Source organism: Procambarus clarkii, chromosome 64 (genome assembly GCF_040958095.1).
Source record: "Procambarus clarkii isolate CNS0578487 chromosome 64, FALCON_Pclarkii_2.0, whole genome shotgun sequence".
NCBI classification, from domain to species: Eukaryota; Metazoa; Arthropoda; class Malacostraca; order Decapoda; family Cambaridae; genus Procambarus; species Procambarus clarkii.
The window spans coordinates 8,024,723-8,052,553 of record NC_091213.1 but is presented as its reverse complement, the minus strand read 5'-3'; the positions used below and the strand labels follow the sequence as shown (position 1 = coordinate 8,052,553).

Here is a 27,831-nt window from a genome sequence, read left to right as displayed (position 1 = left end):
TATGTTGAGCTCAATCAGCATGTTCTAAAGATCAGAATACGTAATTTAGCAATTCCATAACTTTACTGTCCAGAGTTGATAATTAAAATTTCCGCAGTCTCCGTGGTGTAGTGGTAAGACACTCGCCTGGCGTTCCTGCGAGCGCTATGTCATGGGTTCGTATCCTGGCCGGGGAGGATTTACTGGGCGCAATTCCTTAACTGTAGCCTCTGTTTAACACAACAGTAAAATGTGTACTTGGATGAAAAAACGATTCTTCGCGGCAGGGGATCGTATTCCAGGGACCTGCCCGAAACGCTACGCGTACTAGTGGCTATACAAGAATGTAACAACTCTTGTATATATCTCAAAAAAAAAAAAAAAAAAATGAGTCTTCATGTCATCATCTTGTATTAACTTTAGTGGACAAAATATGCCAAGGTGAAATTAACTAATTAGTGTAGTTTGTGTTTGTAACCTAAACTTTTGTAAGCAGAAAATGAAATGATTAAGAAAGTAGGGAAATGGAATAATTTAAAATATAATCATTTGTAAATAAAGTAAACAATCTTTAGTTTACCAAATTAAAAATTTATCCGAATCTTTGTGAAGACATTTGCTAAGATTCATATTAGTCTATATAGTATTATATAGATAAGTCTACAATCATTAGTCTATATTAGTCTATATAGTATTATATAGATAAGTCTACAATCATTAGTCTATATTAGTCTATATAGTATTATATACTATATTAGTCTATATAGTATCTGAGGAAATTAAGACATTGCTTATGAATGTATATAAATTTTACTGAGTACCTTTAAAAGATATAATTTAAATATATATGTACATTATAATATTTACGCTTATAATTATATGTATAAATAATATATATTAACATGGTTAAATCCTGGCTTATTTGTAAGTCTAAGTCCACGCATACACACATAAATTAATAAAGAAATCATGTATACAATAAAATAAATACATTCTGATCTTAAGAACAGGTAGATTGGGCTTTACTGCCCTCTATCTTGAGGTTATCTTGAGATGATTTCGGGGCTTAGCGTCCCCACGGCCCGGTCCCTCGACCAGGTCTCCTTTTTATTACACATCCCCAGGAAGCAGCCTGTAGCAGCTGTCTAACTCCCAGGTACTTATTTACTGCTAAGTGAACAGGGGGCTCAGGATGAAAGAAACTTTGCACATTTGTTTCTGCCTCCACCGGGGATCGAAACCAGAACCTTAGGACTACGAATCCCAAGCGCTGTCCACTCAGATGTCAGGCCACCTAAATGGCAAAATTTAATATGCTTTTTCTCCATTGTTTATTCTCAAATTCTTATTACAAATTTAGTATATTTTCAAAGTTGTACATAATGAACACCATCTTTGATACATAGATACAACTTGTTAAGAGTGTAAAAACTAAATAAATAAAGTGAGGAAACATTGGAAATAGACAGTTATTCCCAATGCGGCAACTTCCCTCATTTTTACAAAAAAAAAAAAAAATCTCCAGACCACTACAGCTAAATTACAAGAGTTAGAGACTTTTTACTTATTGTTTCCTACTTCCTGGGTGCTAATTAACAATACCACAAGGAAAAAATACTGTTTTCGGAACAATTTATTTATGGCACACCACGGGAATGTCTTTTTAAAAGGTGCACAGTGCAGGGGTTAAAATACTTGCTAGTAGTCATCTCTGATTTAACAAATATAATAATTACATTTACTATTGACAATGTACTTTTTATCTTTATTCAGCCTTGATTAATGTAATGATGTACATGCAATTGATACATAGTTTTATCGATTCCAATGTTTTGAAAGTTACTTAGTTTGGTATATAGTGTGACTGTCATTATCTGGAGTAACTGCTCAGACCACCAAAAAATCAGGTTAAGCCCTATTAACCGAACATCCTCTGGCCAATCAGGTTGGAGAGCCACTAATTTCTATAGTTGGATAACCTGAGAATCCAGAAAATGGGGAGCTAGATAATGGCACTTCAACAATATTACTTTTGGTATGACAAGATGTAGTGATGCTGGTGCATGATGAGCCTAGAAGTCTGTAGACTCGTCATCACCATCATCATCATCATCATCATCATCATCATCATCGTCTGAGAAAACAATGATTTCACCATTTTTCTTTATAGTGGAGGAATCCTCAGATTCAGTGTGATCTTTTCCAATTGGTTGGATAATAATGGCATCATCATTATCATGTTTAGTAGGCAGAGTTCTGTTAACCATTGATGTATCATCTTCAAATTTAGTATTAAATTGCTGTGCTTTCAATTTTGCTAGTGGTATTAAGCGGTCCACACCTAAGATTGGTAGCTCATTGGATGGTGGATGAGGTAGAGGTTGTTCTTTCTGGGCTTCCCATTTTGGACCATGGAGCTCCCAATTTGAGCCTTGGAAACTAGGATTACATGGAAGATCACTTGCGCTTGTATTTATCCTTGACGAACTCAGCATATCTTGTACACCACCTCGAGAAGCAACATTTAGCTCTTCAATTTGTCTACGGTAACCATTTGCATCTTCACTGTTTCCAGTTTCTTCTAGTAATGTTGCCATGTTACCAGATAACAGAAGGTACATGTATGCTTGAGGATATGCACGATATATGTTTGAAGCACGTGCCATAGCCAAGAAATGTTCGGCAAATGTGGAAAGGAGTTTGCCAGCACGGAGATCCTTTACACTCTTGACCTTCTTATCAAGTCTTATTGTTGAATGTCGTCTTTTAGATCCTTCTGGTGAAGTCTTTGTAACAGCTTTCTTGCGCTCTCTCCGTAGTGCAGTGTAATTTCTCCTGGAAAAATCATTATTAATTTTATTATTATGCATTAAAAGGTTGAATTAACTTGTATAGTTAGGATACATGACCAACTTGAAATGTTAAAAGATATTGCCGAGTATAAATGGCTAGAAGACAGGGTAATAGAGATATAGATGTCACTCCCCCATAGGCACTGACAGGTAAATATCTATCATACACATGTTCCTTCATATTCTTAAATTAACACTCATATTCCCTAACATAATTCCTCCTTCTGATATATATATATATATAAAGTTATCCCATCTTCTTTACCCACATAATTTTCATCCATTCCTGATGATCAACTAACCCCCCCCCTCCCTCAAAACATCACAATGTTTGAATTTTTCACCATTCTCCCATTTACTCTTCCCATTATTATGTATCTCGTTCACACCAAACACATCTATCTCATCACTTATAAAATTTACTTTCATTTCTTCTTTCCTGCCCTCCTCATTTGTTTCTTTTACATTGAATGAACACTGCCTTTGATTTTGAACATTTAAAGTTTTTTGTTGTTGCAGCCGTCTCTTGATATACAGTACTGTACCTTCATTTTACGATGTTCCTCCTCTTCTTCAGAGTCAGTAAAGAGGACATCCTCTCCATCGTCAAAAATATTCTAGAAGATAGAAGAAATTGACTTCAAATAATGTTGTGTTAGCTGAAAGTATTGTAACCATTATTTCCAATATTTACACTTTAGAAATTCTTAAAACGTGTTTTGCACTTGCTCTGAAATGTACAAGCATAAACACATAGTCCCTGACCACCACACACAGTTCTGTATGATATCCAAAACCCCCCTGACAATTTTGCAGTCCCCTGTGACGCAGTGGTAAGACACTCGCCCGGCGCTTTGGCCTGGGTTCGTATCCTGGCTGGGGAAGATTGATTGGGTGCCAATCCTTAAATGCAGCCTCTGTTCACCGAACAGTGAATGGGTACCTGGTTGTTAAATGGTTTGGCAGGTCATATTCCGGGGAAAAATTAGGATTAAGGATCTGCCCGAAACACTATGCATGCTAGTGGCTTTACAAGAATATAAGTACTCTTGTATATATAAAAAATAAATAAATACAAATTAAAAACAATAAGGAATAAGAGGGGACATTAGCTTACTCAATATGAGTTTACCCGTCATTGCTAACAGTGAACATTACTCTAGTCAAATGACTTACTTGTTCCTGCGTATCATCCCCTCCCACTAGTTGTAATAGTTGTGGATTTAGCTGTTCTAAGCCATAAGTTGATTTTGTGACAAGCTTGTAAAGCTCAAGAATGTCGAGCTTTGGGTAGAAATCCTCTTCTGTTCGCATGCGCCACATGGTGTGCATCAAGTAAATTGGTAGGTTGTCCTTCATATTCCTCACTCGTGCCTGAAGTGACCATTTTAATGGTGTTAATATTCATCAGGGACAAAGGAAGAAAAGGTGTTATTCATATATTGTATCAGATATTTTTACTTTAGTCAAATGAACAAGTGATGCATTTCTAACTTGTATCTGTCGCATGTAACGTTCTGGTATGGTCTCCATCATGTTGCACTTGTCAATGAAGTAATGCGGCAGATTTTCAGTGGAGAGACAGTTATAGAGGGTTTTTAAATATGCTTTTAACTTGTTTCCCAACTTCTCTTCTTGCCAGTCTTTGAAGTTGTGTTCACACATCCAGAAGAGAATGTAACGTAGATGTTGTATTTTGAGACCTTGAATGTCACCAAGGTGATCCCTCATTAAGTATTCTACCAGTATCAGTAGTCGTATCTGTCAAGTTGGATAAAAGTTTATGATGCAACCTGGTTACAGTCTTAATATGTTTTTACTCAAAAGTATATTTAATTCACTTGCATTTTTTTAGGTAATCGCTCGAGAGGAAATGGTATTGAGATTAGTGTATGATAGGGCTAAATGGAGTATTGGTATATAATTTGATGTATGCATATAATGCAGCTTTACAAGAAAATGATAATGAACATTATATGGAGATTAGTTGAAAGTTTTGTTGAAATACAGTATGTGAAAGAAGACTACTAAAAGTGAATATGGTCAAATGTAAAGTAAGGCACAGCACTGCAGTGGTGGAGAAAGAGGATAACTAGAGGAATGAAATGGTGTGCAACTGACCACTTCTAGGAGACGTCCTATAAGTGGTCAATCCCACAAGTAGCCCAGGCTTTGTCCTGGGGTTCGTATCCTGGCCGGGGAGGATTTACTTGGCGTCAATCCTTAACTGTAGCCTCTGTTTGCCCAACAGTAAAATGGGTACCTGGTTGTTAAACGATTTGACCGGGTCGTATTCTGGGAAACATCAGATTAAGGACTTGCCCGAAATGCTATGTGTGCTAGTGGCTGTACAAGAATGTAAAATATTTTTTTTTTTTTAATATTCAATATACAAAAGTTAAAATATCTTGATTATGATAGACAAAAGAGGAATTTGTACAAAAGTTGAGAGCAGAGCGAGTCAGGAAAATGGCTGGCGCAATGAAAGCCTTGGTAGGAAAAATATGATTGAAAGAAATGCAGGTAGAGATCTGCACGAAGGAGATGTGTAGATAGGGCATAGGGAGCCGGCTGGCCGAGCGGACAGCACGCTGGACTTGTGATCCTGTGGTCCCGGGTTCGATCCCGGGCGCCGGCGAGAAACAATGGGCAGAGTTTCTTTCACCCTATGCCCCTGTTACCTAGCAGTAAAATAGGTACCTGGGTGTTAGTCAGCTGTCACGGGCTGCTTCCTGGGGGTGGAGGTCTGGTCGAGGACCGGGCCGCGGGGACACTAAAGCCCCGAAATCATCTCAAGATAACCTCAAGATAGACCTGCACATCTCCTGCCTATTCCTGTGTAAGGATATGAGATGCTGATGCAGCTGGAGTATGAATAATCAAGAGTTTGAGCAGTAGAGATGTATAATCAGAGACACTTTGTTTTTGTAGCGTAAAGAGAATATATAGAGGTAGGAAATAAAATGTCTATAGAAATATGTAATATGTAAACATAAATATTTAGAGGATGAGTACTTACTGAGATACAGGGGTTCCCCTGTATATAAAAATCTGATGTTACAAAGAGCCTCAAAATCCTCATTTTAGCCCAATATCTCACTATGCAAAGTAATCCTGAAGTTCATTTTGTCCATTGTTCAGAGGGGTCTGCTATAGGGAGGCCTGGATTTGGGAGGTGCTGATGTATTAGTCGTCTCATCTATAACTCTTATTTTCATTTCCCTTTCCATACACCCAATTGTATCTAACACTGCTCTGAAGTATTTAAAACTTTTTTTACCACTCCCAATATCTCTGCACCATTTGTTATCTTGAAATTCAATTTACTCTTGCTGCTCAGTAAAGATCTAGATTATTTATATTACACGTTTCTCATATCCTCCTCTAAAACACTATACTGAACTGTAATATTCATTTTTTCCACCTTCGGAGTACTGGGGAAGGTGTCAGCTTGGACACGAGTTATGGGGAGGAAGGCAATGCTATCTTAGAGGGGGAATTACAGGGAGGAAGATACAGTAGTGCCATCTTGGAAGGGAGTTATGGGGAGAAAGGTAGTGCCATCTTGGAGGTGGAGAAAAGAGGTGCCACTTTGGAGAAGAATTATGGTGAAGGTAGTTATCAGTTTGAAGGGAAATTTGGAAATAATATTTGAGGTGCTGGTTATAATTAATTACTCACCTGTGTGTGTCCAAGGCTCCGGAGAAGTATTTGTTCGACTTTAGCAAACTGTACCTGCCACTCAATCTTCATGACCTTACTGGGGCCCTTTGGGTTGTAGTGACCAAGTGGCACAAGATTGCAGCCCATTTGAGTAGCCTCCATGATGTGTTGTTCTTTAGGCCACCTGTAGAAATAGAATAGTATTTTAAAAAGTGATGTTGATAAGGTTCACACAATGATTGTTGGTAAAAATGTAAGTCTGTATAGTTTAAATTTTTTGAATAATTAGTTTTAATTCAGAGGCCTGCCTTCAATTCATACCAGGGAGGAGGACAAGAAAAAAAAGCCTTCACAGGAAGTACAAATCCTGAAGCCTATGAACTAGGCCATGAGGAGGAACGAAGAGCAAACATCAGACTCTCTTTAGACAGTCCCCAAACCCCAAGACCTTCTTTTATCACAGAAGAGGAAGGGCCAGGGACTGGAGAGTAAATTTTACCCATAGTATCGATGTACTGGGAGGAAGGAATTGGATGATAGCCAGAGGTCTTCACCCCCCCCCCCCCCCCGATGAAGCAGAGCCCTTAAAAACATTTCACTTGCTCATGGGCCTGGTTGATACCTGGTTACCTGGTTGATGGGGTTCTGGGAGTTCTTCTACTCCCCAAGCCCGGCCCGAGGCCAGGCTTGACTTGTGAGAGTCAACTACACCATGTTGTAACATGGTGTAACAATTACACCATGTTGATAACAACCATGGCCTACACAGCAAGGCTGTTCTGGAGCCCAAACAATGGAAAAGGCTGGGAGTCTAAAGAGTGAACAGAAGACGTATGACAAGGCCAGTCAGTGACCAGAACAGGAGCATCAGAGAAGGTGGTCTGTCTTATAGCACAAACTCCTTTCCATAGATAAGTAGGGAGAAACACAATTGTCATGTTGATGGCAGCTAGGGGCTGAAAACACTTGAACTGCAAGTAGAAAAATCCAACTATGAAATGGGTGGGGAAATTCATTGAGACTCGACCAGTAGAGATGACCAAGAATAAACAAATAGACTGACGTAACATGTACGAGGGGGCCCATGGTTAAGAACCACTAATAGCATGCCATTTGTGGTAATTCAATAGTACAAAATGTGAATTTATTTGTTTACAAAAGTCTAATTTTATAAGCCAGACAAATAATTTCTAAACATTCATAAAATCGGTGATCTTCCAATGACTTGCTAGACAGATTACTATGGGCCCCATACCACTAAATCTTTAAATTATGAACCACAAAGTATATGGTGCATATGAATGAATCAAATCTTCCAAAAATGATAGTCCTTATGGCTACTATTGGCCCAACATACAAAGAGTTATATCAGTAAAATTAAATACATTAGGTCATCTCTCTTTCCTGGGTAATAAATGAACATACCATATTGACTTGTCCAGTTCCAAGAGTAATTTATTTCTAGCTCTAGGGTACTAATTTGGTGAACCTTGCATAATCATTTTAATGACTAGAATGATACTAACTTGTATACCATTTTTGTTTCTGGATCAGCGCGTGGGCGTCTTTCCCGCATCTTCCATTCAAATGCACAAGCTGGCCACTCTTTCAGGATCATAGTAGGGATAAATTCAGTGTTGAATTTTGGACCAATCTGTTAAAGATATAAACATAGTCAGAACCTATACTGTATATATTTTTATGTATGGTATATATGTACAGTATATATAAATTATTGTGTAAATAATGAATAACTAATATTGCATTATGATAGTTTGGATAATGGGGAAGTAGTCTGGTCTGAGTAAAGTTTGGTCATTATATATGCTCAACATGCTGGCCTGGTCGAGGACTGGGCCACGGGGACGTTGAGCCCTGAAATCATCGCAAGGTAACATCCTAATTTTATTTATCTAATCAATATACTACGTACATACCTGTTCAATCATTAGCTCATTTGCAATAACAGCAGGAGTCTGCATCTGACAAGTTTCAACCAAATGTTCTTTGCCTAAAATTTTTGCAAGATTTTCAAATTCATCCTCAAAGCACTCGAGATAACGTTCTGATGAAAAATATGTTCTTCTTTCACTGTTGCTTGCAATTCCATAAACATCATTCTGGTCTTTTATCTTTATTCTTCTAGTCAAGAAACAGTCTTCATTCAAACTTGCTTCAAGACAAACTTCTTTTGACTTTTCATTTGCCTTATTTTTTTCATAATTGGTTTCATTTAGTGTGTCATTATGAAACACAGTATTGTTGTTTTCCTTTTCTCTCTCTTCTTCTTCTTCTTCTTGATCCTCATCTTCGCTCCCCTCTTCTACTCGAGCAAGTTTCCTCATGACTTCTTCAAGTCCCTCACTAGTGTTAATAACTTGTCTTTGTTTGGAAGAAAGTTTTAAACGGTCCATTTCTGGACCCACCTTTGGGAAGACACCACTTGGTCGTCTCTCGGTTAAATTCCTTGGTTTGTTGGGCAAATATTGTCTTGTTCTTGACCCTGGATATCCATTTTGAAGCTGTTCCTCTGATCCATATTTTATTTTTTGTATTTTATCCTTAAGCTTGCCAGTAGGATAGTGCTCCGGTAGAACTCCACTTGGTCTCCGAGCTGACATTCCTTGTAGAGGTGGACTTGCTGGCTCCTCATTAGCATCATCTTCAGATTCTGAGGAAACGGATCCCTTGTTATATAGTAACTCTAATCTCTTTAACATTAAGTCTCTATCATCATCAGTGGAAATAGGTGCAGAATTTCGACGCAGAGGTCTCAGGTCCACTATTGGGTCTGGCAGGGATTCATCAGTGGGTTTCATGTAACCATAGATATCTTCGTATGTGTTGTGTCGTGACATGCCAGGGATGATATCAGCACACCGAAGTCTCACATAACCTGAAACATGAGTATTAATTAACACTTTATAGAAATTGTTGAGATTACTGTATTACACTACTTAAATACTAATGAATCGTAATGCTGTCGAATCTTTTTTGGTAACATTTATTAGGTTAATTTAGTGAAAGGTTAACTTATTCCAGGACTTAAGAGTTTGCAATAACGGGATGTAGTCACATTATTTTAAATGCCTCCTATCTTCTTAATCATGGTTTAATAAATATATAAGTACAGTATTTTTAAATTTTAACATTGCCATCACTCCATAAATATATATCCTAGGTGCAAAATACTTTAGGTACATCCCTGATTTACCATAAATAGTTATGGGGCAAAACAGTAGCAATTATAAATGATTCTGTGTTGTCATTACTATCTTTCTCTAATTTATTTAGAAAATGTTCATTTTATTGTGGGCTTTGATTGTTGTGACAACTTAGCATTTTATGCATTGGAGTGGGCTTTGTAGAATTACCAGTTGTGATAGAGCATACCAGAGTATAGACTTGCCTTTGTGTCTCTGAGAGTCCTCGGTACAAAATCTATAGGCCGGACCATCAACATCTGCATAGTTCCTCTTTTGTAGTTCCTCGTACTGATCATCTGGATACACCTCCACGTTGTCCTGCACCACGTAGATCTGGAAAAGAATGATTATATTTGTTTTATTCTGGCATGCAAAATTATTGTATGTCATTTAACAGTATCATTAGAGTCCATGATGATAGAAAAGATCATCAGGGCAAATGGGGGGGGGGGACGTTTGACAAGCTGCCGACTTCCTATCCTTGTCGAGGCCACTAGTGTTAGTGCCCCTCAGGTAAATATAATAATTATTTCAAGTTGTGTTTATCTTAGTTTGAAAGTACTGTATCCCTGTTGTACTGTCAGCATTTCGGTGTTTGTTCTCAAGACGGTTTTATCTCTACCATTGTTGCATTTTAGTCTGCTCTTGATAATTTGTTCTCTACTAGCATGCATGGTCTTCAAAAACATAAATTTGGCATTCAGAACGCTAATGCAAGTACTGTACCAGCCATGCTGTATGTGCATCACTTGGTATATTCTGCTATGTTTTGGAAATACAGTATATTTATTTATTTATTTATATATATACAAGAAGGTACATTAGGATTGTGAGGATACATAGCATAGTAATTACATTCTTGTAAAGCCACTGGTACGCGCAGCGTTTCAGGCAGGTCCTGAATCTAAGAAACTTATAAGTACTGTAGGTAAACACCTGCAAAATTTATAAAAATGATAAGTTACATAGCATGAAAAAAATAAAAGATGATAGAAAAATTGTAGGTATATTAAAGCACATAGGTAGCTCAGAATGATTGCAATGACAGCTTGAATGGTAGTTTAACACTATGTTTAGTGACATGGTCAACTTTTCTGAGCAAGGCACTCCTCAGTTGCTCCCAGAGCCTGTGAATATATACATGGTAATCAATCATTTGCTGTTGTCTGTTACTTCAATACACTTAACGAAGTAAGGGTGAAGAGGTAGAACAGCTTGTTGACAGAGCCCAGGTGCATGGGGGAAATTGTGTAAAACCCTGGTTTGTGTCTCAGAGAGGCTACAGGATCCATGTGAGGCAGTAGCACTCCCGGTTGCAGAAGTAATTTTAACTAAATAAACTTAAAACTACATTTTTCTTAAAGTTTATACATGCGGATATCAGCAGTTATACAAGTTGTTTAATAATCAATTGAAAGTTGAAATTGTAAGAAATCAATAATGCACTTGGAAAGTGGAAGATACTGCTGTTTTGGTTTGCACTGAGCCTTCTGTGGCTCACCACTTTGATAAGGCAGTGGAGGTGGCCGGTGCATCTGGTTTGTAGATTCCTGGTCCCACGATTTTTTCTTTTCGGGGGTGGGGGGGGGGACATGTCAAGGGCATTTTGTGCAGTTTCAGTCCCTCCACCCCCTCCCCCTCCTTTCATGAATCAGGGATTTCTTGGTAGTCTTGTTCCCCTTTGTTCCTTTTTTCCTGGTGAAGAATGAGACGGCAGGCTTTCGGAGGGATCCTCTGGGTGTGGAAGCTTGGGTTGGCATGTTTCTCAGCAAAAATTCATTTATACAGTACAGTAGTTGAAATTTCTTGATTTCAGACACCTAATCTATTGAATATAACATGAAATAGATCGGAAGTCCCTTCATTTTGTACGTCCTGCTGTTGACTGGGAATCTACTGCACTATGTCCCTTTTATTCTACTTCCTTTTTCACATAGTGACTTAATGTATGGGTCTTTTTTTTATACACAATAAAATTTTGAACTGAAGATTCCATTCACCTGGGCTCTAGGAGACTCGAAACATGGACCCCACGCGTGTGAGGCCGAAGCTTTAACGACCGAGCTACCTTGAGGTTACCTTGAGGTGCTTCCGGGGCTTAGCGTCCCCGTGGCCCGGTCGTCGACCAGGCCTCCTGGTTGCCGGACTGATCAACCAGGCTGTTGGACGCGGCTGCTCGCAGCCTGACATATGAGTCATAGCCTGGTTGATCAGGTATCCTTTGGATACCTATTGCTATTGAGCTATTGAGTAGTCTTAATAAGGAAAGTTTCCAGAAGCAGCATCCTGCTGCTAAACTGGATTTTTCGACTTTCCCTGGCTACCATTGAAGCTCAGCGGAATTAGTGATCCACACCCACGTCATCAACTCAGTCGATAGAGTTTTGGCCTCGCATGTACTCACCTAATTGTGCTTGTGGGGGTTGAGCTTTGGCTCTTTGGTCCCTCCTCTCAACTGTCAATCAACTGGTGTACAGATTCCTGAGCCTACTGGGCTCTATCATATCTACATTTGAAACTGTGTATGGAGTCAGCCTCCACCACATCACTGCCTAATGCATTCCATTTATTAACTACTCTGACACTGAAAAAAATCTTTCTAACGTCTCTTTGGCTCATCTGGGTACTAAGTTTCCACCTTATGTGTGGGGGGTTAAAGTGGACCTACCTCACAGCAGGTCCACAGTTTGAATCTCCTAGAGCCCAGGCGAATGGAATTTTTAACTAAAGCTTTAAATATACTGCAGGCAAAATTGTTGAAATTTCAACTTGAATACATTTTTCTGGATTTACTGTATATAAAGTGAGTGAGTGGTACTGTACCTGCAGAGGGGTGGGGAGCTCCATGTATAGTTCATTGGTGGGTTGGAAGAGAACATGAGTACCAGAGATCTCTTCAAACCCTCCAAGATAGATGATCTTTCTCTTGGACGGTAACAGCTTGCGGTCGAGGGCTAGTTCCCGGTCACGTATGTGATTGCTTATGTCTGCTTTCTCTCTGTCATTTGTAGAAAGTATTAGTGGAAAAAATGTGTAGGTGTTACCTCATTTATTTTATCTACTTCATATTAGTGACATTACATTCATATGTACAGTAATTAATTATTAAATAAACAAACAATATTATAATTTAATCACTATGAGCTTATATAAGATACAGTATTTATATTATTTTTTGCCAAGTTAAATTTGACAATGTTGTTAAATACATACTTGCTAAAGTTTTTGTAGAACTGTAATGACACAACAAGCAGGTTTAGAAGAAAGTTGTCGGGTCGGTTTTGGAAATCTTCGCGCATCTTTTCCATAACCAGTAAGTTGAGTTCATTCTGCCTTTTCTCCCACTGTACTACCAATGAATTTGTCTCACCTTCTTCCATCACCTCTCCAACAATTTCCTGTAGAAACCGTCATGATTTGCATAATTCCTTAGTTCCTCTTCATTTTGGCATCCTCATATATATCAGCTCTCTGCCATAATATACCTGTCAGTCGCCTCTCAAATATTTGATCAACATGCTTGAGGCAATAGTCTTTTGCTTAAATTATGTTATAACATTTAGTAAATCACACACAGAAATTACAATAATGCGATATATCAAATGAACAAATAAACATCCCACATCAAGCGCATAGGTTGAAACTCTCATTAAGGCCCTTGTGGATTTGTTCATTTAGTAAATTTATGTGCTGTCTGCTATTTTCAGAATCCCGTTTACTTATTTGACATCTTTGATTATTTTCAATCAGAAACTCTTCTGTCATCATCTCCAAATAAAAAGCTGTGGTAGCTCTCAGGAGTTTGAAGATGAAAAATTGCCACACTTCATTTAAGTCGTATTTAGTGATGCAAAAGACAGTCTCGGCAAGGTTCCTTGAAGAAATATTCAGTACAGATAATTATTGCCTGCAGCAGACAGCTGTCAAAAAATTAAGGTGCTATTCTGCTTCTGAATCACAGTACTGTACTATACTTTGAAGCAAGGCCAATCAAACTATAGATTAGGAATTGGAGATGGTGGAATGAGATGAAAGTTTCCATTCCATCAATAACAATTACAGTAACTTGTTCATAACATATGGATGCTTTACAAAGAGGCACAATAGTCACTCCGTGGAAAATCAAGGTAATTCTGAATCTTCGTTTACACCAAAGCAAAGGTGGCAAGTTGGTGGGTAGGTAGGTTTAGAGACTTGGAGGAATGGTAGTCCTAAGGAACAAGATACAAAGATGGGGCTATGATTAGAGGATCCTAAAGAAACAGCTGCAATATAATATAGAGAATGATCAGTAGAATGTCTACCAAATAAATGACTTAAGTTACTGCTAAACATATCTAAAATCTTCTGTTAGTCTTTTACCTATTGATGAGATTGTAGCTGCCTTAGTGATTATAGCTGCATTTTCCTCTGACAAAGCCAACAATCCAAAGTAGCTATGTCCTTCTGAAGATGAGGTCTCCATGTTTGGTTACAATAATCCAAGTGGGAACACACCAGAGATTTATACAGTTGAATCTCCGCACTCCGCAGTACAATTGCAGTCTCCAGTGGTGTAGTGGTAAGACACTCGCCTGGCGTTCCGCGAGCGCTATGTCATGGGTTCGTATCCTGGCCGGGGAGGATTTACTGGGCGCAATTCCTTAACTGTAGCCTCTGTTTAACGCAACAGTAAAATGTGTACTTGGATGAAAAAACGATTCTTCGCGGCAGGGGATCGTATTCCAGGGACCTGCCCGAAACGCTACTGCGTACTAGTGGCTATACAAGAATGTAACAACTCTTGTATATATCTCAAAAAAAAAAAAAAAAAAAAAAAAAAAAAAAATCGCTACCTTTTTTTCTTTAAAGTCACAGGTATGCTTGATTATTCCTAGAGTTTGGTTGGTTTCCTTTTTACTGCTGCTCCCATCTGTTGTGCAACTTTCAGTGAATAGTGGATTTTGACTCCAAGGTCCTTTTCTTCATCAATGGTAAGGTAAGGTAATGGTAATAATTTGGTAGTTGTGGCATGGGTTGTTATGCCCTCACATGCAAAGTCTTGCATTTTTGTTATATTAAAAAGCATTTGGCAGTCTTCTGACCATTTGTGGAGTTCATGTGGATCTCTTTGTAAGGCTTCAATATCATTTTCATTTCCCACTTTACCATAGATCTTAGTGTCGTCTACAAATTTGATGTGGTTTGTAATACCTGTATTCTCATCTATGTCATTGATGTATATGATAAAAAAAAGTGTTGGCCCCAAAATGGGCCCCTGTGGCACCCCACTTAGCACATTTCTCCTAGTCTGATTCATTCCCAGTTAGCACAACTGCTTTCTTTGTTTTAACCATTGTTTTATCCATTCTAGTATTCTACCATTTATTCTATGTGCCTGTAATTTCCTTGGTAGTCCTTATGTGGTAGCTTATCAAAAGCTTTAGCAAAATCCATGTATACTACATTCACTGGAAGTCCTTGTCTGAGTAGCTGGTTACTGTTTCAAAAAATGTGAGCAGGTTTGTAAGGCAGGATCTATTTTTAGCAAACCATGTTGCATTGATTTTAAAAGTGTTTACTGTGAGATGGTGAATAATTCCTTCCCTTAGGATTCTCTTCATGAGCTTGCAGGTGTGTGTGATGTCAAGCTGATCGGACAGTAGTTTTCTGCTGAGCTTTTTCTGCCTCTGTTGAAAATAGGGGTAACATTTGCATATTTCCAGTCTAGAGGAACTATTCCTTGGTACAGAGAATTTTCTGAAAAAACACTTTCAGCAGTAGGCATAGTTCCTCTGCTAGTTCCTGTGGAACTAGCTAGTTCCTCTGCTAGTTCCTTTGGAACTTGCAGAGGAACTTTGGATTGACATATCTATCAGTTACTTATTGCTGATCACTAGTAGCTGATCACTGCATACTAATTGGTTAAGGGAAGTGTGCAGACATAGCAATATTTGTTAATGCCACTGATGTAGCCATTAACAAGTCTCTTAGTCTCTTATACAAATTTTCTTCTTGTCATGGAAATATTATCTAGTTCGACTTAAACAAAAGAAAGATGACCATTCTGATTATGTTCTCTCTCTATTCCCTTTACATAAAAAAGTGTTTGAATTCATCTTTAACAGATAGTTTCTTGAGCATTTAAGTCTGCTAAAATCTTTTTCAATCACCAGTACAGTTTTTGTACGGCCTATTGCCCTGGTGATTTTATCTTATCTCAATTATATATAGTCCATCACATTTTGCGATTAAAATTAAACGTTCCTTCTATTCCATAAATTTCTAGCTTCCCAAACCCATTCTCTTCTAATCTCCATTCACTCTGAGACTTGCAGTTGTAATTTTTAATTAAAAAAGAACACTGCTTTTACCAATTACATTTAAGCAAACCATGGCTGATTATCAGTTCTATCTCAAAAACATGTATCTCAAACCTCAATCCTCACTCAATATCTAAAGTAATTTATAATGCTCTTTGTTTGATAAATTCACCTTACTTTGCATCGAAGCATTTGTTATTGGCCACTGCCACAACGTTTTCTTATTTCTTCTCTGTGGCTCTTGCTCTGGAGAAGTAATCGTGCACCGTTTTCTGGATGGTCACGTAATACAGTACAGTACTGTGTTCATGCAGCAGCAGCCTCACAATTACTGTCTTTTGTACTGTGTTCATGCAGCAGCAGCCTCACAATTACTGTCTTTTGTACTGTGTTCATGCAGCAGCAGCCTCACAATTACTGTCTTTTGTACTGTGTTCATGCAGCAGCAGCCTCACAGTTACTGTCTTTTGCCAGTTAGGAATTGAATGTTGTTTCATCTTTGTTTTCTGTTTAAACTAACATGTAGGAAGACGTCCACTATGTTTACCATGATAACTGTGACGTCAAAATTATTTTGGAACTGTCTGTAGAGTTTTATTTATAATTTGCTGATATTTTTACTTCAACATATGAATGGGCGAACTTTTTCATTGGAAATGATCTGTTTTGTAAACAAATTGCATGATAATGAATGGAAACTTACCTTGATGTGAATGACATTACTGCTGTCGATAGAGGAATGACGTTCACCCTTACGGCAGCCGTTCCCCATTCTTAGTATATTTTTCCTGGCAGATGACGGTTGAAGCCCCTATACCTGCAAGGACACAGAGTTAACCATCAGTGATGGTCTTTGTAATTCTACCATAGTGAGGACATTTTTATCTTGGATAGTAAATGGTGAATTTTGGGTTTGCAATTAGCATTCCTAATGTATTGGTACTCTAATTAAATCTGTAATTATCTCCATCCTACATCCTGTTCTAACCTTCCTCCTCCTGTTTTCCTTCCTTGAGATGTACATCTTTGGCATACTCACCAATGTTCTTATTTTCTTCGATCGAGAGTGGAGATGTATCAAATATATCAGCAACACTGCCCTATATTTGTAGCACTATACTGGTACTGTATTGGTATCAGTAATATAGTAGCTGGTACTAAAGTCATTTTTTCTTTTGTAAGTAAATGCAGCAGCAGATGTATCCTATCTCATTCCTTTTAGCATGATTAAAGCTCTCTGTTGCTTGACTTATCTTAACCATTGAACTGCGCCAACCGAGTATTCTTGGTCGGTGGGAAACTGCGCCAACCAAGAAAACTCTTTTTGATTTTTTCATAACCATTCTAAATGTGTGCGCGGTTGGTTGTGTACGAAATGTACTCTTAGGACCTCCAGTGAGAGGCAGCTATCTTGGAAAAAATTCCCAGAATGCCCTAGGGCTGCTGGCTGGGTTAGTACTGAGTGAGCAACCATGGGCGGTGCACGCGCCTCCGGCTCCCAAACACCTGTCTGACGCAGTGTTGAAAGATCGCGCTCTGCCGATGAAATTCAATCTTATTGTTTGAAGAACATAAGGGTCATAATATTGGTGAAGCTATTTCACCTATTTTCAAGAATAGCTGAATCTCTTCTTGACTGACGGACACTCTTTGAGACTGGCTGAATCTCTTTCAGACTAAAGAACACTCGTCGAGGCTGGATGAATCTCTTTCTGCGTGGGACCTTACAAAGCGATCTTTTCAAGACTACCTTACAAATTGATCTTTTCCTACAATCTTTTCAAGACTACCTTAAGCTTTACAAACTTGGCTACATACCACCTACAGGTACCGAAGCCAAGGGAGTACATGAGTGCGTTATTTGCAAGCACACAGAACGAAAGAAACAGGAAGCGAAAATCTATCTGTACCTGGTGCGACGAGAGCGAAGTCGCGCTGTGTACCATGGACTACTTCATTGATTATTATTCACTTCTGAAGTACTGAGTGTGTAATACAGTGTGTTACTGTGTAAATAGTGTGTGAAACTGTACATATTGTAATTTTAGTGAATTTTTAACAAGTAATATTGCGACAATAAACATTTATTGTGGACACATTACTGATACATGTATCACAGTTCCATGGAATATTATGAATGTTCTACTGTATACATATTGTAAAAGACACAAATATGCATCATATACAGTAAAGAAAACAACTAAAACTGCATTGGAAATATATAGAACAAATAATTGAAAATATATTTGTGGCAACACCCGGTGTTTGAATGGCCCACTCGACCGTGTCTTTGCGTGACACGCACAGGCAACCAGCCTCTGATAATGTCACAGCGCACCTTGTCCACATCCCCACAGCCAAAGTAAGTGGAATTTGGTATTTATTTTTACATAGACATGTTCAGGGAAGGGAATTGTATCATTTTATGAAGAAAAAATAATTTTGGGGGGAACACTTGATTTCATGCGCACAGGGGAAATTTCACAATAAACTCGGTGCATCACAGTGGTTAAACCTAACCTTACCAGTTTTTACTGGAAAATGTCAATCGTCTTACCACGAGCATAGCTTTCATCCTGTAACTACACTTAGGTAATTACTTAGGTCATTACATCCAGGTCTCCAGTTGCAGAACTGCCAGGTGAATATGAGTGAACTGCTAAGGATTGCTGACAGTTTCTCTCCTTTCCCAGAGGGGTTCCTGTGGCACAATGGCGGCACACTCGCCCTGCAACTATTGAGCAATGCTCACCGAGGTTTGAGCATTGGCCAACAAGGATTAACTTGTCACCAATCTCTAATTGTTTATCTCTCTTCACCCAGCAGCAATTGGGGACCTGATTGTAAACTGATTGACAGGTCTTGTGTGTTTTGCTCTCATATAGACATCATAAGTAATATTTAGGGCCTTTTGGAAATTTTTGCCCATGGCAGGGCTTGTGTATATATGACATAATACATCATATAATATGCAGGTGACTAAGGCATACTGGTTTACACTGTAGACAAATTTGTAAAAGTCTTACTTGGTTGTAAATGATGAGTTTATAAATGTAGCTGATATATGCAATGTATCAACTAGGTGAAATTTTTTTAGTTGTCTTTAGTATGTGAATTGTTCCACACGACCAAAGCAACTGAAATGAGCACTCGAGAACCATAAACAATACTTTTATATCTTTCTGTATCTTGAGCACCTGATATGGCAGTGATACTATATCAGAACAAAGTAATCTATATTGAGCAAAATGTTGACTGATTAGAGAATATTAATATACGCAAGACTTGTAAGTTTATACTTATCGCTTGGCATATGCTCAGCATTGCCAGCAAAATCCAGTCAATAATAATTATAGAAAACTAATAATTTTGTTTAAAGTATTTTGAAAGGAAGCAAATTTAATAACATAGAATGAAAGCAACTGTGAACACCAGGAGCTTCTGATGTCAAATAAAGATGGGGAGGATTATTTAAATAACATCCCAATTAGGAGAATGATGGGAGGACTAATATTTAATTCTACCAATGTAGACAAAGCCTAAATTGGAAGATGGTGAAAATTCCCTAGCTAGACACGTCAGACAACTTGGTGGTTATCTTGAGGTTATCTTGAGATGATTTCGGGGCTTTAGTGTCCCCGCGGCCCGGTCTTCAACCAGGCCTCCACCCCCAGGAAGCAGCCCGTGACAGCTGACTAACACCCAGGTACCTATTTTACTGCTAGGTAACAGGGGCATAGGGTGAAAGAAACTCTGCCTATTGTTTCTCGCCGGCGCCCGGGATCGAACCCAGGACCACAGGATCACAAGTCCAGCGTGCTGTCCGCTCAGCTGACCGGCTCCCCTTGACTCATGTGACTGACTCATCATACAGATTGTTTTTGAGCAGCAATTTCACCCGTTATCTACTTTGCTCTAGTTTTCTATCACACAGGTGCTTCCTGAGCTATCTCGTTGGGTTGCTGCCTGAGGTAAAGTAGGGATCGGCTCTGTCATATGACGGGGACAATATTCTGGCATTTACCATAGGAATCTTTTCAAACGTCCTAGCACGGTCATTAATTAAAGAATGCTGTGGTGTTGTTATTATTATTATATTGGGGATAAACTGGTCAACCCCAGATTGATTCACTCCCTTTGCATTAAAAGTGACTGACCCCCACCACGGACACCCCGGGCCCCCAGTGACTGACAAGCACCACGGACACCCCGGGCCCCCAGTGACTGACAAGCACCACGGACACCCCGGGCTCCCAGTGACTGACAAGCACCACGGACATCCTGGGCTCCCAGTGACTGACAAGCACCACGGACACCCCGGGCTCCCAGTGACTGACAAACACCACAGACTCCCCGGGCTCCCAGTGACTGACAAACACCACAGACACCCCGGTCTCCCAGTGACTGACAAGAACCACGGACACCCCGGGCTCCCAGTGACTGACAAGCACCACAGACACCCCGGGCTCCCAGTGACTGACAAACACCACAGACACCCCGGTCTCCCAGTGACTGACAAGAACCACGGACACCCCGGGCTCCCAGTGACTGACAAACACCACAGACACCCCGGGCTCCCAGTGACTGACAAACACCACAGACACCCCAGGCTCCCAATGACTTTGACGATACATTCTCCTTGATTATGTGTCATCTCGGTTGTCAAGCATCCTCATTACTGTCTGAGATGTACAGTATAATATATGCAAATTATAATTTAAAAGCTTTAATTGAAGCTCAAAAGTATAATATACCATATAAATTGATTAGGTTGAATAATAATGACTAAAATTGGATAACCATGGGACAAAATCCTTACTGGACATAGGTTATACAGTATGGAAATTATAAATTTGGAGGTTTATCTAAAACAACAATTTATCAAAAAAACAAGAACAGTTAATTTAGTTTTGTTTTTACTTCTTTATTATCAAGTGCAGATAGCATGACAGGCAATAATAAATCCTTAAGGGTTCTTCGAAATATATCGGACAAAGATTAGGGAGAAGGCTGGTTCATTGAAAAATTATATAGGTCAAGTAACTGACCTATCCCTTCCCCAGGACAAAGAGATCGAGTAACTAATCTATGCATTCCCCAGGAATGCATAGAATGCATAAAGAGGTAAAGTAACTGACCTATCCATTCCCCCAAGGAACAAAGTATTTGCTATGGTCCTTACAGAATATTAAGATGAACCCTTCTCCTTTATTTTTAATAAACCATTAAAGTTGAACGGAGTACTGGAATCATAGAGATTGCAAATGTGTAACTGATCATGAAGATAAGGTATAGGTCATTTGTTAAACTTCTGTGTTGGCCAAATAGCTTAACATCTGTTGTAGGAAAATTGTTTGAATTGATAATTATGGAAGCTGTTGATATGGTCTTTGAAAGTCATAGATTAAGGAAGGATTTACAACTTGGTCTTACTAAGGGACCCTCATGTTTGAGAAATTTGCTTTCATTCTTTTCTGGCATATTGGAGGGAGATGATAGTGGAAAGGATTGTGACATTGTGTACCTTGACTTTAGCAAAGCCTTTGATACTGTGCTTCACTCAAGACTGATTAGAAAGGTAGAGGCTCATGGTATTGGGGGGTGCTATCCTAATTTGGATAAGAGCATGTTATTTAGAAGGAAACAGGAAATTTTGAAGCTGCTGACAGTTTTGGCCTCCATCACCTTCTTACTTAAATTGTTCCAATTGTCTACCAGTCTGTTTGCCAAAATTAACTTTAAAATATTTTTCAGCAGGTTTGTTTCCTTAATTTGAACCTGTGCCCTCTTGTTCTGGAGGTTGTTGTTTTCAAAACTTTTCTTTGTCAGTTTTGTTGATAACTAAGTACAAAATAGTAAGATATCATATCATCTCTTTTTCTTCTATCTTCTAGCTCTGATATATATAATGCCTCTAATCTCACCTTGTAGCTCTTTTTTTCAGTTCTGGGAGCCTTTTGATTTTGTCTTTGCACCTTTTCCAGTTTATTGATGTGTTTCTTGAGATATAGGCACCATATAACCTCCGCATATTCCAACCTTGGTTTCAGAAAGGTCCTGAACAATTTCTTCAATATTTTGCCATCCATGTACTGTACAGTACTTAAAATTAATTCTGAAATTGGAAAGCGTAGCATATGCTCCTCACACAATGTTCTTTATGTGGTCCACAGGCAACAGTTTTCTATTCAGAACCACCCTTAGATCTCTGACACAAGCAACTCGAGAATATTAGGCAATATTGTACTGTACATCTAATTAAATTTAACTTTCATGTCACCTGTCATGTGCAAATCTGTGAATCGACTTCAGCTATATCAGCTGTTATCTTTGAGTTCAAGTTGTTATCAGCTCTCTGCCTTGCTGCATGCAGGTGGTGGTTGTTTTAGATTCAGCTACTTGGAACAAAAAGTTCCAAGTAGCACAGGCTATGGTGAGCCCGTAGTGGACTTACCTGGCATAGGAGCAAGGCTGTGACTGCATGCAGAATGCAGGTACAGTACTAGTTAATACTATGCTGATAATACTAACTACATTCTATGATATTTTATAATCTGCTGCAATAGAAAGCTATTCACTAACATCAGTAATTTTCCTTTGGTAAAACTGGCAGAACTTCATCCATCATTATCTTTATTACTTTCTGCATTTTAATTCTTATGTTAATTCAAAATGCCTATTGGCCCATATGAAGCAGCTTCTATTTATGTTCATCCAAACTCATTCATATACCGTATATGTTTAACATACTGTATTTACCTGAATTTACCCGAAGGCCACTAACACTCTAGTGGGCTCGATGAAGACAGGAAGCTAGTGGCTTGTCAAAGGTCCATCCTTTTGTGCTGATAATTTTGTCCAGCTGGATTTTAAAATTTAACTGAATTTTGGCATTTACAACTTCAGGTTGAAATAATTTTAACCCTATGGGTGAAATGGTATCTCCTATTTTCAGTCATGCATTGTGGCTTGTTGAGCTTGAAACCATTCCTCCTTGTGAGAGTGGGAGTGGTCGCGGGTGCTGGGAGTGGTCACGGGTTCCGGGAGTGGTCGCGAGTGCCGGAGTACTCGCGGGTGCCGGGAGTATGTTGTTGTTTCAGATTTAGCTACTCGGAACGAAGTGTCCATGTAGCACGGGCTATGGTGAGCCCGTAGGCTGGGAGGGGTTGTGGGTGCTGGGAGGGGTTGCAGGGGCTGGAAGGGGTTGTGGGTTCCGGGAGGGGTTGTGGGTGTCATGTGTTGGAAGTGGGTGTGTGCCAGGAGGGGATGTTGTGTGTTGGGACCGGAGGTGGGTGTGAGTGTCAGGAAGTGTTTATTGGAGTAATCTTGCTGGAAAAATGACAGTTACTAGTTGCAACTCTCACATGCCCTCAGTGACCCACAAACGCCCACGATTGGAACAAGACCAGATCGTGTTTACCCTTTTAGTGGGGTTGGGTCAGAGGGTTGGTGATGTAAGGAGTGTGGGAGATATTTACTTGTGCGACAAATTACAAATAGCTGTAGTTAAAATAGGCCAACTTTTACAAGCAGGATAACTATCTTGTTCAGATCAATATTTCCTCTCTTCTTTCTGTTCACTATTTGTGCCATAACTTGGTGTTTTAGGTTCAAAACCATTTTGTTTTGTCTTTGTGCTTTTTCCAGTTTATTGATATGCTTTGAGTTAATGACATAATATAACTGCTGATTGTTCTAATTCAGGTCTCGCATATATTGTGAACAATTTCTTTATCATTTCTTCATCAATGAATTTAAATGCAATTATTAAGTTTACCAGAATAGCATAGGAACATCTCTTTATGTTCCAACACCATAGATCTCTGTGCGAGTTCTTTACCGTCTTTTCATTAATTTGTAAGATGAATATGGCCTAGTTTCACATTCTGCATTCCATCACTTAGCAAATATTCACAAGGAATTATTTTATCTAGATCATTCGGGTATCACTGCCCGAAACGCTGCGCGTACTAGTGGCTTTAGTAATTGTAATTGTAATTGCATTGATTGATTGTAATTACAAGATTGTAATTACAATCTTGGCTTTACAAGATTGTATATAATTCCAATTACTGTATCATGGACATGAAGCCTGTATTTAGGCTTATTGAGGTCCCCCAAAGCCAACTATGGACCTTTCCTGGTATGCTAGCCAGAGCAATTGCCTAACTCCTTGGTACCAATTTTATTGCTAAGTGAACATCCGCATCATCAGAAAAGAAATTTTGCCAGCTGTTTCTCTCCTGCCTGGGAATTAAACCTGGGTTTTTTGGTTGTGAGTGGAGGATGAAGACCACTGTATGTGCCAATGCACTGTAATGATGATAATGCATTTGTGTTCCCTGTAAAATGTGTAGCATTTTAGGCAAAATACAATTATATTGTTGTATTTGGGATGGAGTGAAAGTAGGAAATGAGGGCTATGAAGAGTTGTGTGTTGTTGTGTTGACAGCCTTTTTCTATTTAGGTTATCATAACTTTGATAATAGGCATGTTTTATCAGTGCCACTACTCCAGGTCAGGGTAGTCCTGCTCTGTGTTTGGTTTGATGGAGACCCTGTACACTGAATAAATGGAGGATGAATGAGAGAGCAAGAGACAGGGATGGATGGAGAATAGGATGTAGAGAAGCAGAAGTAAAAGTGAGAATATGAGGAAAGAGGGTAAGATCTGTTGGAATTTATTGGTATGTATCTTTAACCTTATGAGCCAAGAACATTTCTTAACCACTGAATGACTTAACACCATTCAACTATTATCTATAGATAGTTAAACTATAAACTATCTGTAAATAGTTTAACACTTTATAAACACCATTAACTATCATAAACCTTGGTACCGGTCAAAGACGAATTGAATCGTCATCGTTTCTCCATTTTCTGATGTGTAGTTTGGTCATCAACTTAACACCAGGGTTGGCGTGGTACAGTAGCTACCCACTTACTCGCCAAGGTCTTTTAATTTAAATAATTTTGATGGCTTTGTATTGGATCAACTTAATTATTTCTATTTAAATTTAAACTTGCATTATTTATCTGTTAATTAAACAGATAAAAACCCAACCTGGGTTTTATAAAAACCTTTGGATTTTACCAACCCTGCAGGTAACAATCCTTAACGACTCACCCCCATAATAAAAAAAATAACGTTTCTTAATGGTACTTAGCAGCATCTTATTGTTTCCACCATTCTTGTTAATATTAACCTCTCCACTGCACGACACTGCTTGGTTATGTTCTCGCTAATTAGTCATGAACTACGTGTACTGCACTGCCATGAAGTTTGTGCCCAAAGCATCATTTAATAATGATGAAATAAACAAGTAACTGCAATTATTTAATGATAATAGTGTCATAGAAGATCCTGACTCTGATCAAATCTATGTACAATGTTCATATATCGGTGAACACAATGCTGGTTATGATGTTAACGGTATGAGGCAGACAACCACAATACACACTCCATGGTCTGGTGCACCTTCATGTCTTGAAAATGGTACTTCATATTCCTTTAGAAAATAAACTTGTTGAAAATTATTTAATATTTAGTGACCAGGATTCTGATAATAATAATAACTGTGTTGTGGCTAGAGTTAGCAATGTGCAGTGTATATTGGGAGGCATTTTGCTGTGTCAGGGTGCTGTCAGAAACTGACTAGCCTGTGGTGCTATGCTGTGCATGGATTACAAAATTACCACACCCTCCAGAACGGCTTAGTGGTTCTTATGGTGCATAAAAATAGTTACTGGTATGTATAATGTAATAACAGCAATAGTAGTATGCTCTATTTAAAAAAAAATACAATATTGGGCACATACTGTATTAGGTACACACACAGATATATTAATGTTACTATGTTCTACACATTCTGTGATACAAATATACATAACATTATTGACTGGCTAATGCATCATTTTGCTTAAAAATCACGGTAAAAACTTTAAAAATATGAAGAAAATATAATATATTCAATGCATGCAGTTACAGATTTTTGCAGAATACAGTATTGTATGTGAGCTTAGGACAAACTCTGATTGCAGGTTACCAGATTATTACACCCACCAGAACTGCTTAGAAGTTCATAATGGTGCATAAAAAGTAGATAGTCAGTTATATAATGTGTGTATATAGTGTAATAACAGCAAAAACAGTGTTTTGTTGTTTAAAGAATACTGTAAAGAATATCTGTGCCTATTAGTTACACAAATATATCAGTATGCGCCTGTGTTTTATACTTTGTGATGCAAATAATATTATTTACAGTCCATTGCATCATTTCCCTTGAAAAGAGCATGGTTAAAACATTAAAAATATGAAGAAAATATAACATATTCAATGCTAACTGTTACAACTTCTTGCAAAATATGTGGGGGGCTAGGGTGAACTCTGATCACTGGTTACAAGATTATTACACCCACCAGAACTACCATACTTAGTTGTTATCAGTGATGCATAAAAGTGTAGATACCGTAGTTATATATAAAGTGTATATAAGTGTAATAACAGCAAAGAAGTATGTTTTATTGTTCTAAGAATATAATATGGTGTGCATATTAGTGACACAAGTATATTTGAGCAAACCATTGTTCCACACACACTTTATTATATATCATGTCACCTTATTCTTTCTATAGAAAGTAAGTTAATTTTATTTTAATCCCCTCATAAGATAGGCTTCTAATTCCTGGAATTAACTTTTTCCATCCTTGTCTGTATGCATTCAAGTGAATTTGTACCCATTCTATAGTACAGAGGCCAGAACTGAAACCACAAACTAAATTGGGCCTAACAAAAGCAAGATAAAGCTGAAGAATAACATTAGATGTCTTATTGCTAATGCTTCTAGAAATAAATCCCAATAACCAATTTGGTTTATCCCATACATTTATGCATTAATTTTTTTTCTCTCTCCCTCTTAAAATCCCCACTACATAATGAGTTTTGTTTGAGTCTCCAAGCTCAGGTTGTCAGGTTCAGTTCAGCTTTAATATGCATTGAACAAAATCTTGGGCATTGTAAGATCACAAAGGCTAAGTCACTGGCAGATTATTGAGGGGTGAAACCCAAGAAGTTATATTTTTACCTTGTTATGAAACTTCCCTCTGTTTAAGTCCATTAGAGTCTCATTCGTATAAAGACAGGAAGAGTTACACTAACCTTAAACAACAGAGAAGCAGATGATTTCTTCCACACAAATTTTAACAACCCCCTATCTTTGTTTTGGGGTAGGGGGATGTTATCGTCAAATATACCGGTAATTCATCCCTTGGATATTGCCGTCTTGGAAAATTTTCCGTCGGGGAGACTCTTGAGGAGCACCATATAAGTGAGTAGTTGGTGTGGCACTAGAGAGAAGAGGACTGTCTTGGTGTAGTGGAAGGCAGGGATCACCCAGCTTTACCTTGCCTTATCTCTTGTCGCCAGGGTGATTGTCACTGGTGAGAGGCTGCATAAAGCCAAATTTTGGAAACCTTTAACATTTTCTTTTGCATCAACTACTGTTTACTGGAAAAGTTGAAAGAGATTTAGCATTTGGTACCTTAGATACCCAATGGTAGTAATAATAAGTGGAGTATGGTAAATACAGTAAAATATCTGTTGCTATCGGAGGTAGATAAGATAACTCGATCAGCAGATTCCTCTGCTATCAGGCCAAAGTGAATAATAGATGGTGACGTCACAAGTGATTAGGTAACCATTAATCACAGTAAAATGGGATTAGATATAACCTTATCTGTAAATTATAGGAAAAAATTTGTTTATTTAATAAATGTGGAAAGATTTTGTTCTGGTATTCATAAATATTTCAATTACATACGTTGTTGAAGA

General features: G+C 38.4%; 2 protein-coding genes and 1 long non-coding RNA gene across 3 annotated transcripts in view; 1 reads left to right on the top strand and 2 right to left on the bottom strand.

The window, feature by feature from the left end:
- The window catches only part of LOC138354721 (uncharacterized), a 416,665-nt gene that overhangs the window by 334,172 nt on the left and 54,662 nt on the right, over window positions 1-27,831 (bottom strand). The window lies entirely within an intron of this gene.
- r (carbamoyl-phosphate synthetase 2, aspartate transcarbamylase, and dihydroorotase rudimentary) overlaps window positions 1-27,831 on the top strand; it is a 112,609-nt gene that overhangs the window by 52,329 nt on the left and 32,449 nt on the right.
- Window positions 771-27,551, bottom strand: LOC123768969 (uncharacterized). Its single transcript, XM_069309346.1, has 12 exons — window positions 27,160-27,551; window positions 16,706-16,819; window positions 12,914-13,098; window positions 12,524-12,698; window positions 9,904-10,033; window positions 8,432-9,390; window positions 8,021-8,148; window positions 6,513-6,678; window positions 4,326-4,592; window positions 4,008-4,205; window positions 3,372-3,448; window positions 771-2,811 (listed from the first exon to the last, which is right to left on the bottom strand). Exons 2-12 carry the CDS (start codon window positions 16,772-16,774, stop codon window positions 2,052-2,054), a joined length of 3,114 nt encoding a protein of 1,037 aa, XP_069165447.1. The 5' UTR covers window positions 16,775-16,819; window positions 27,160-27,551; the 3' UTR covers window positions 771-2,051.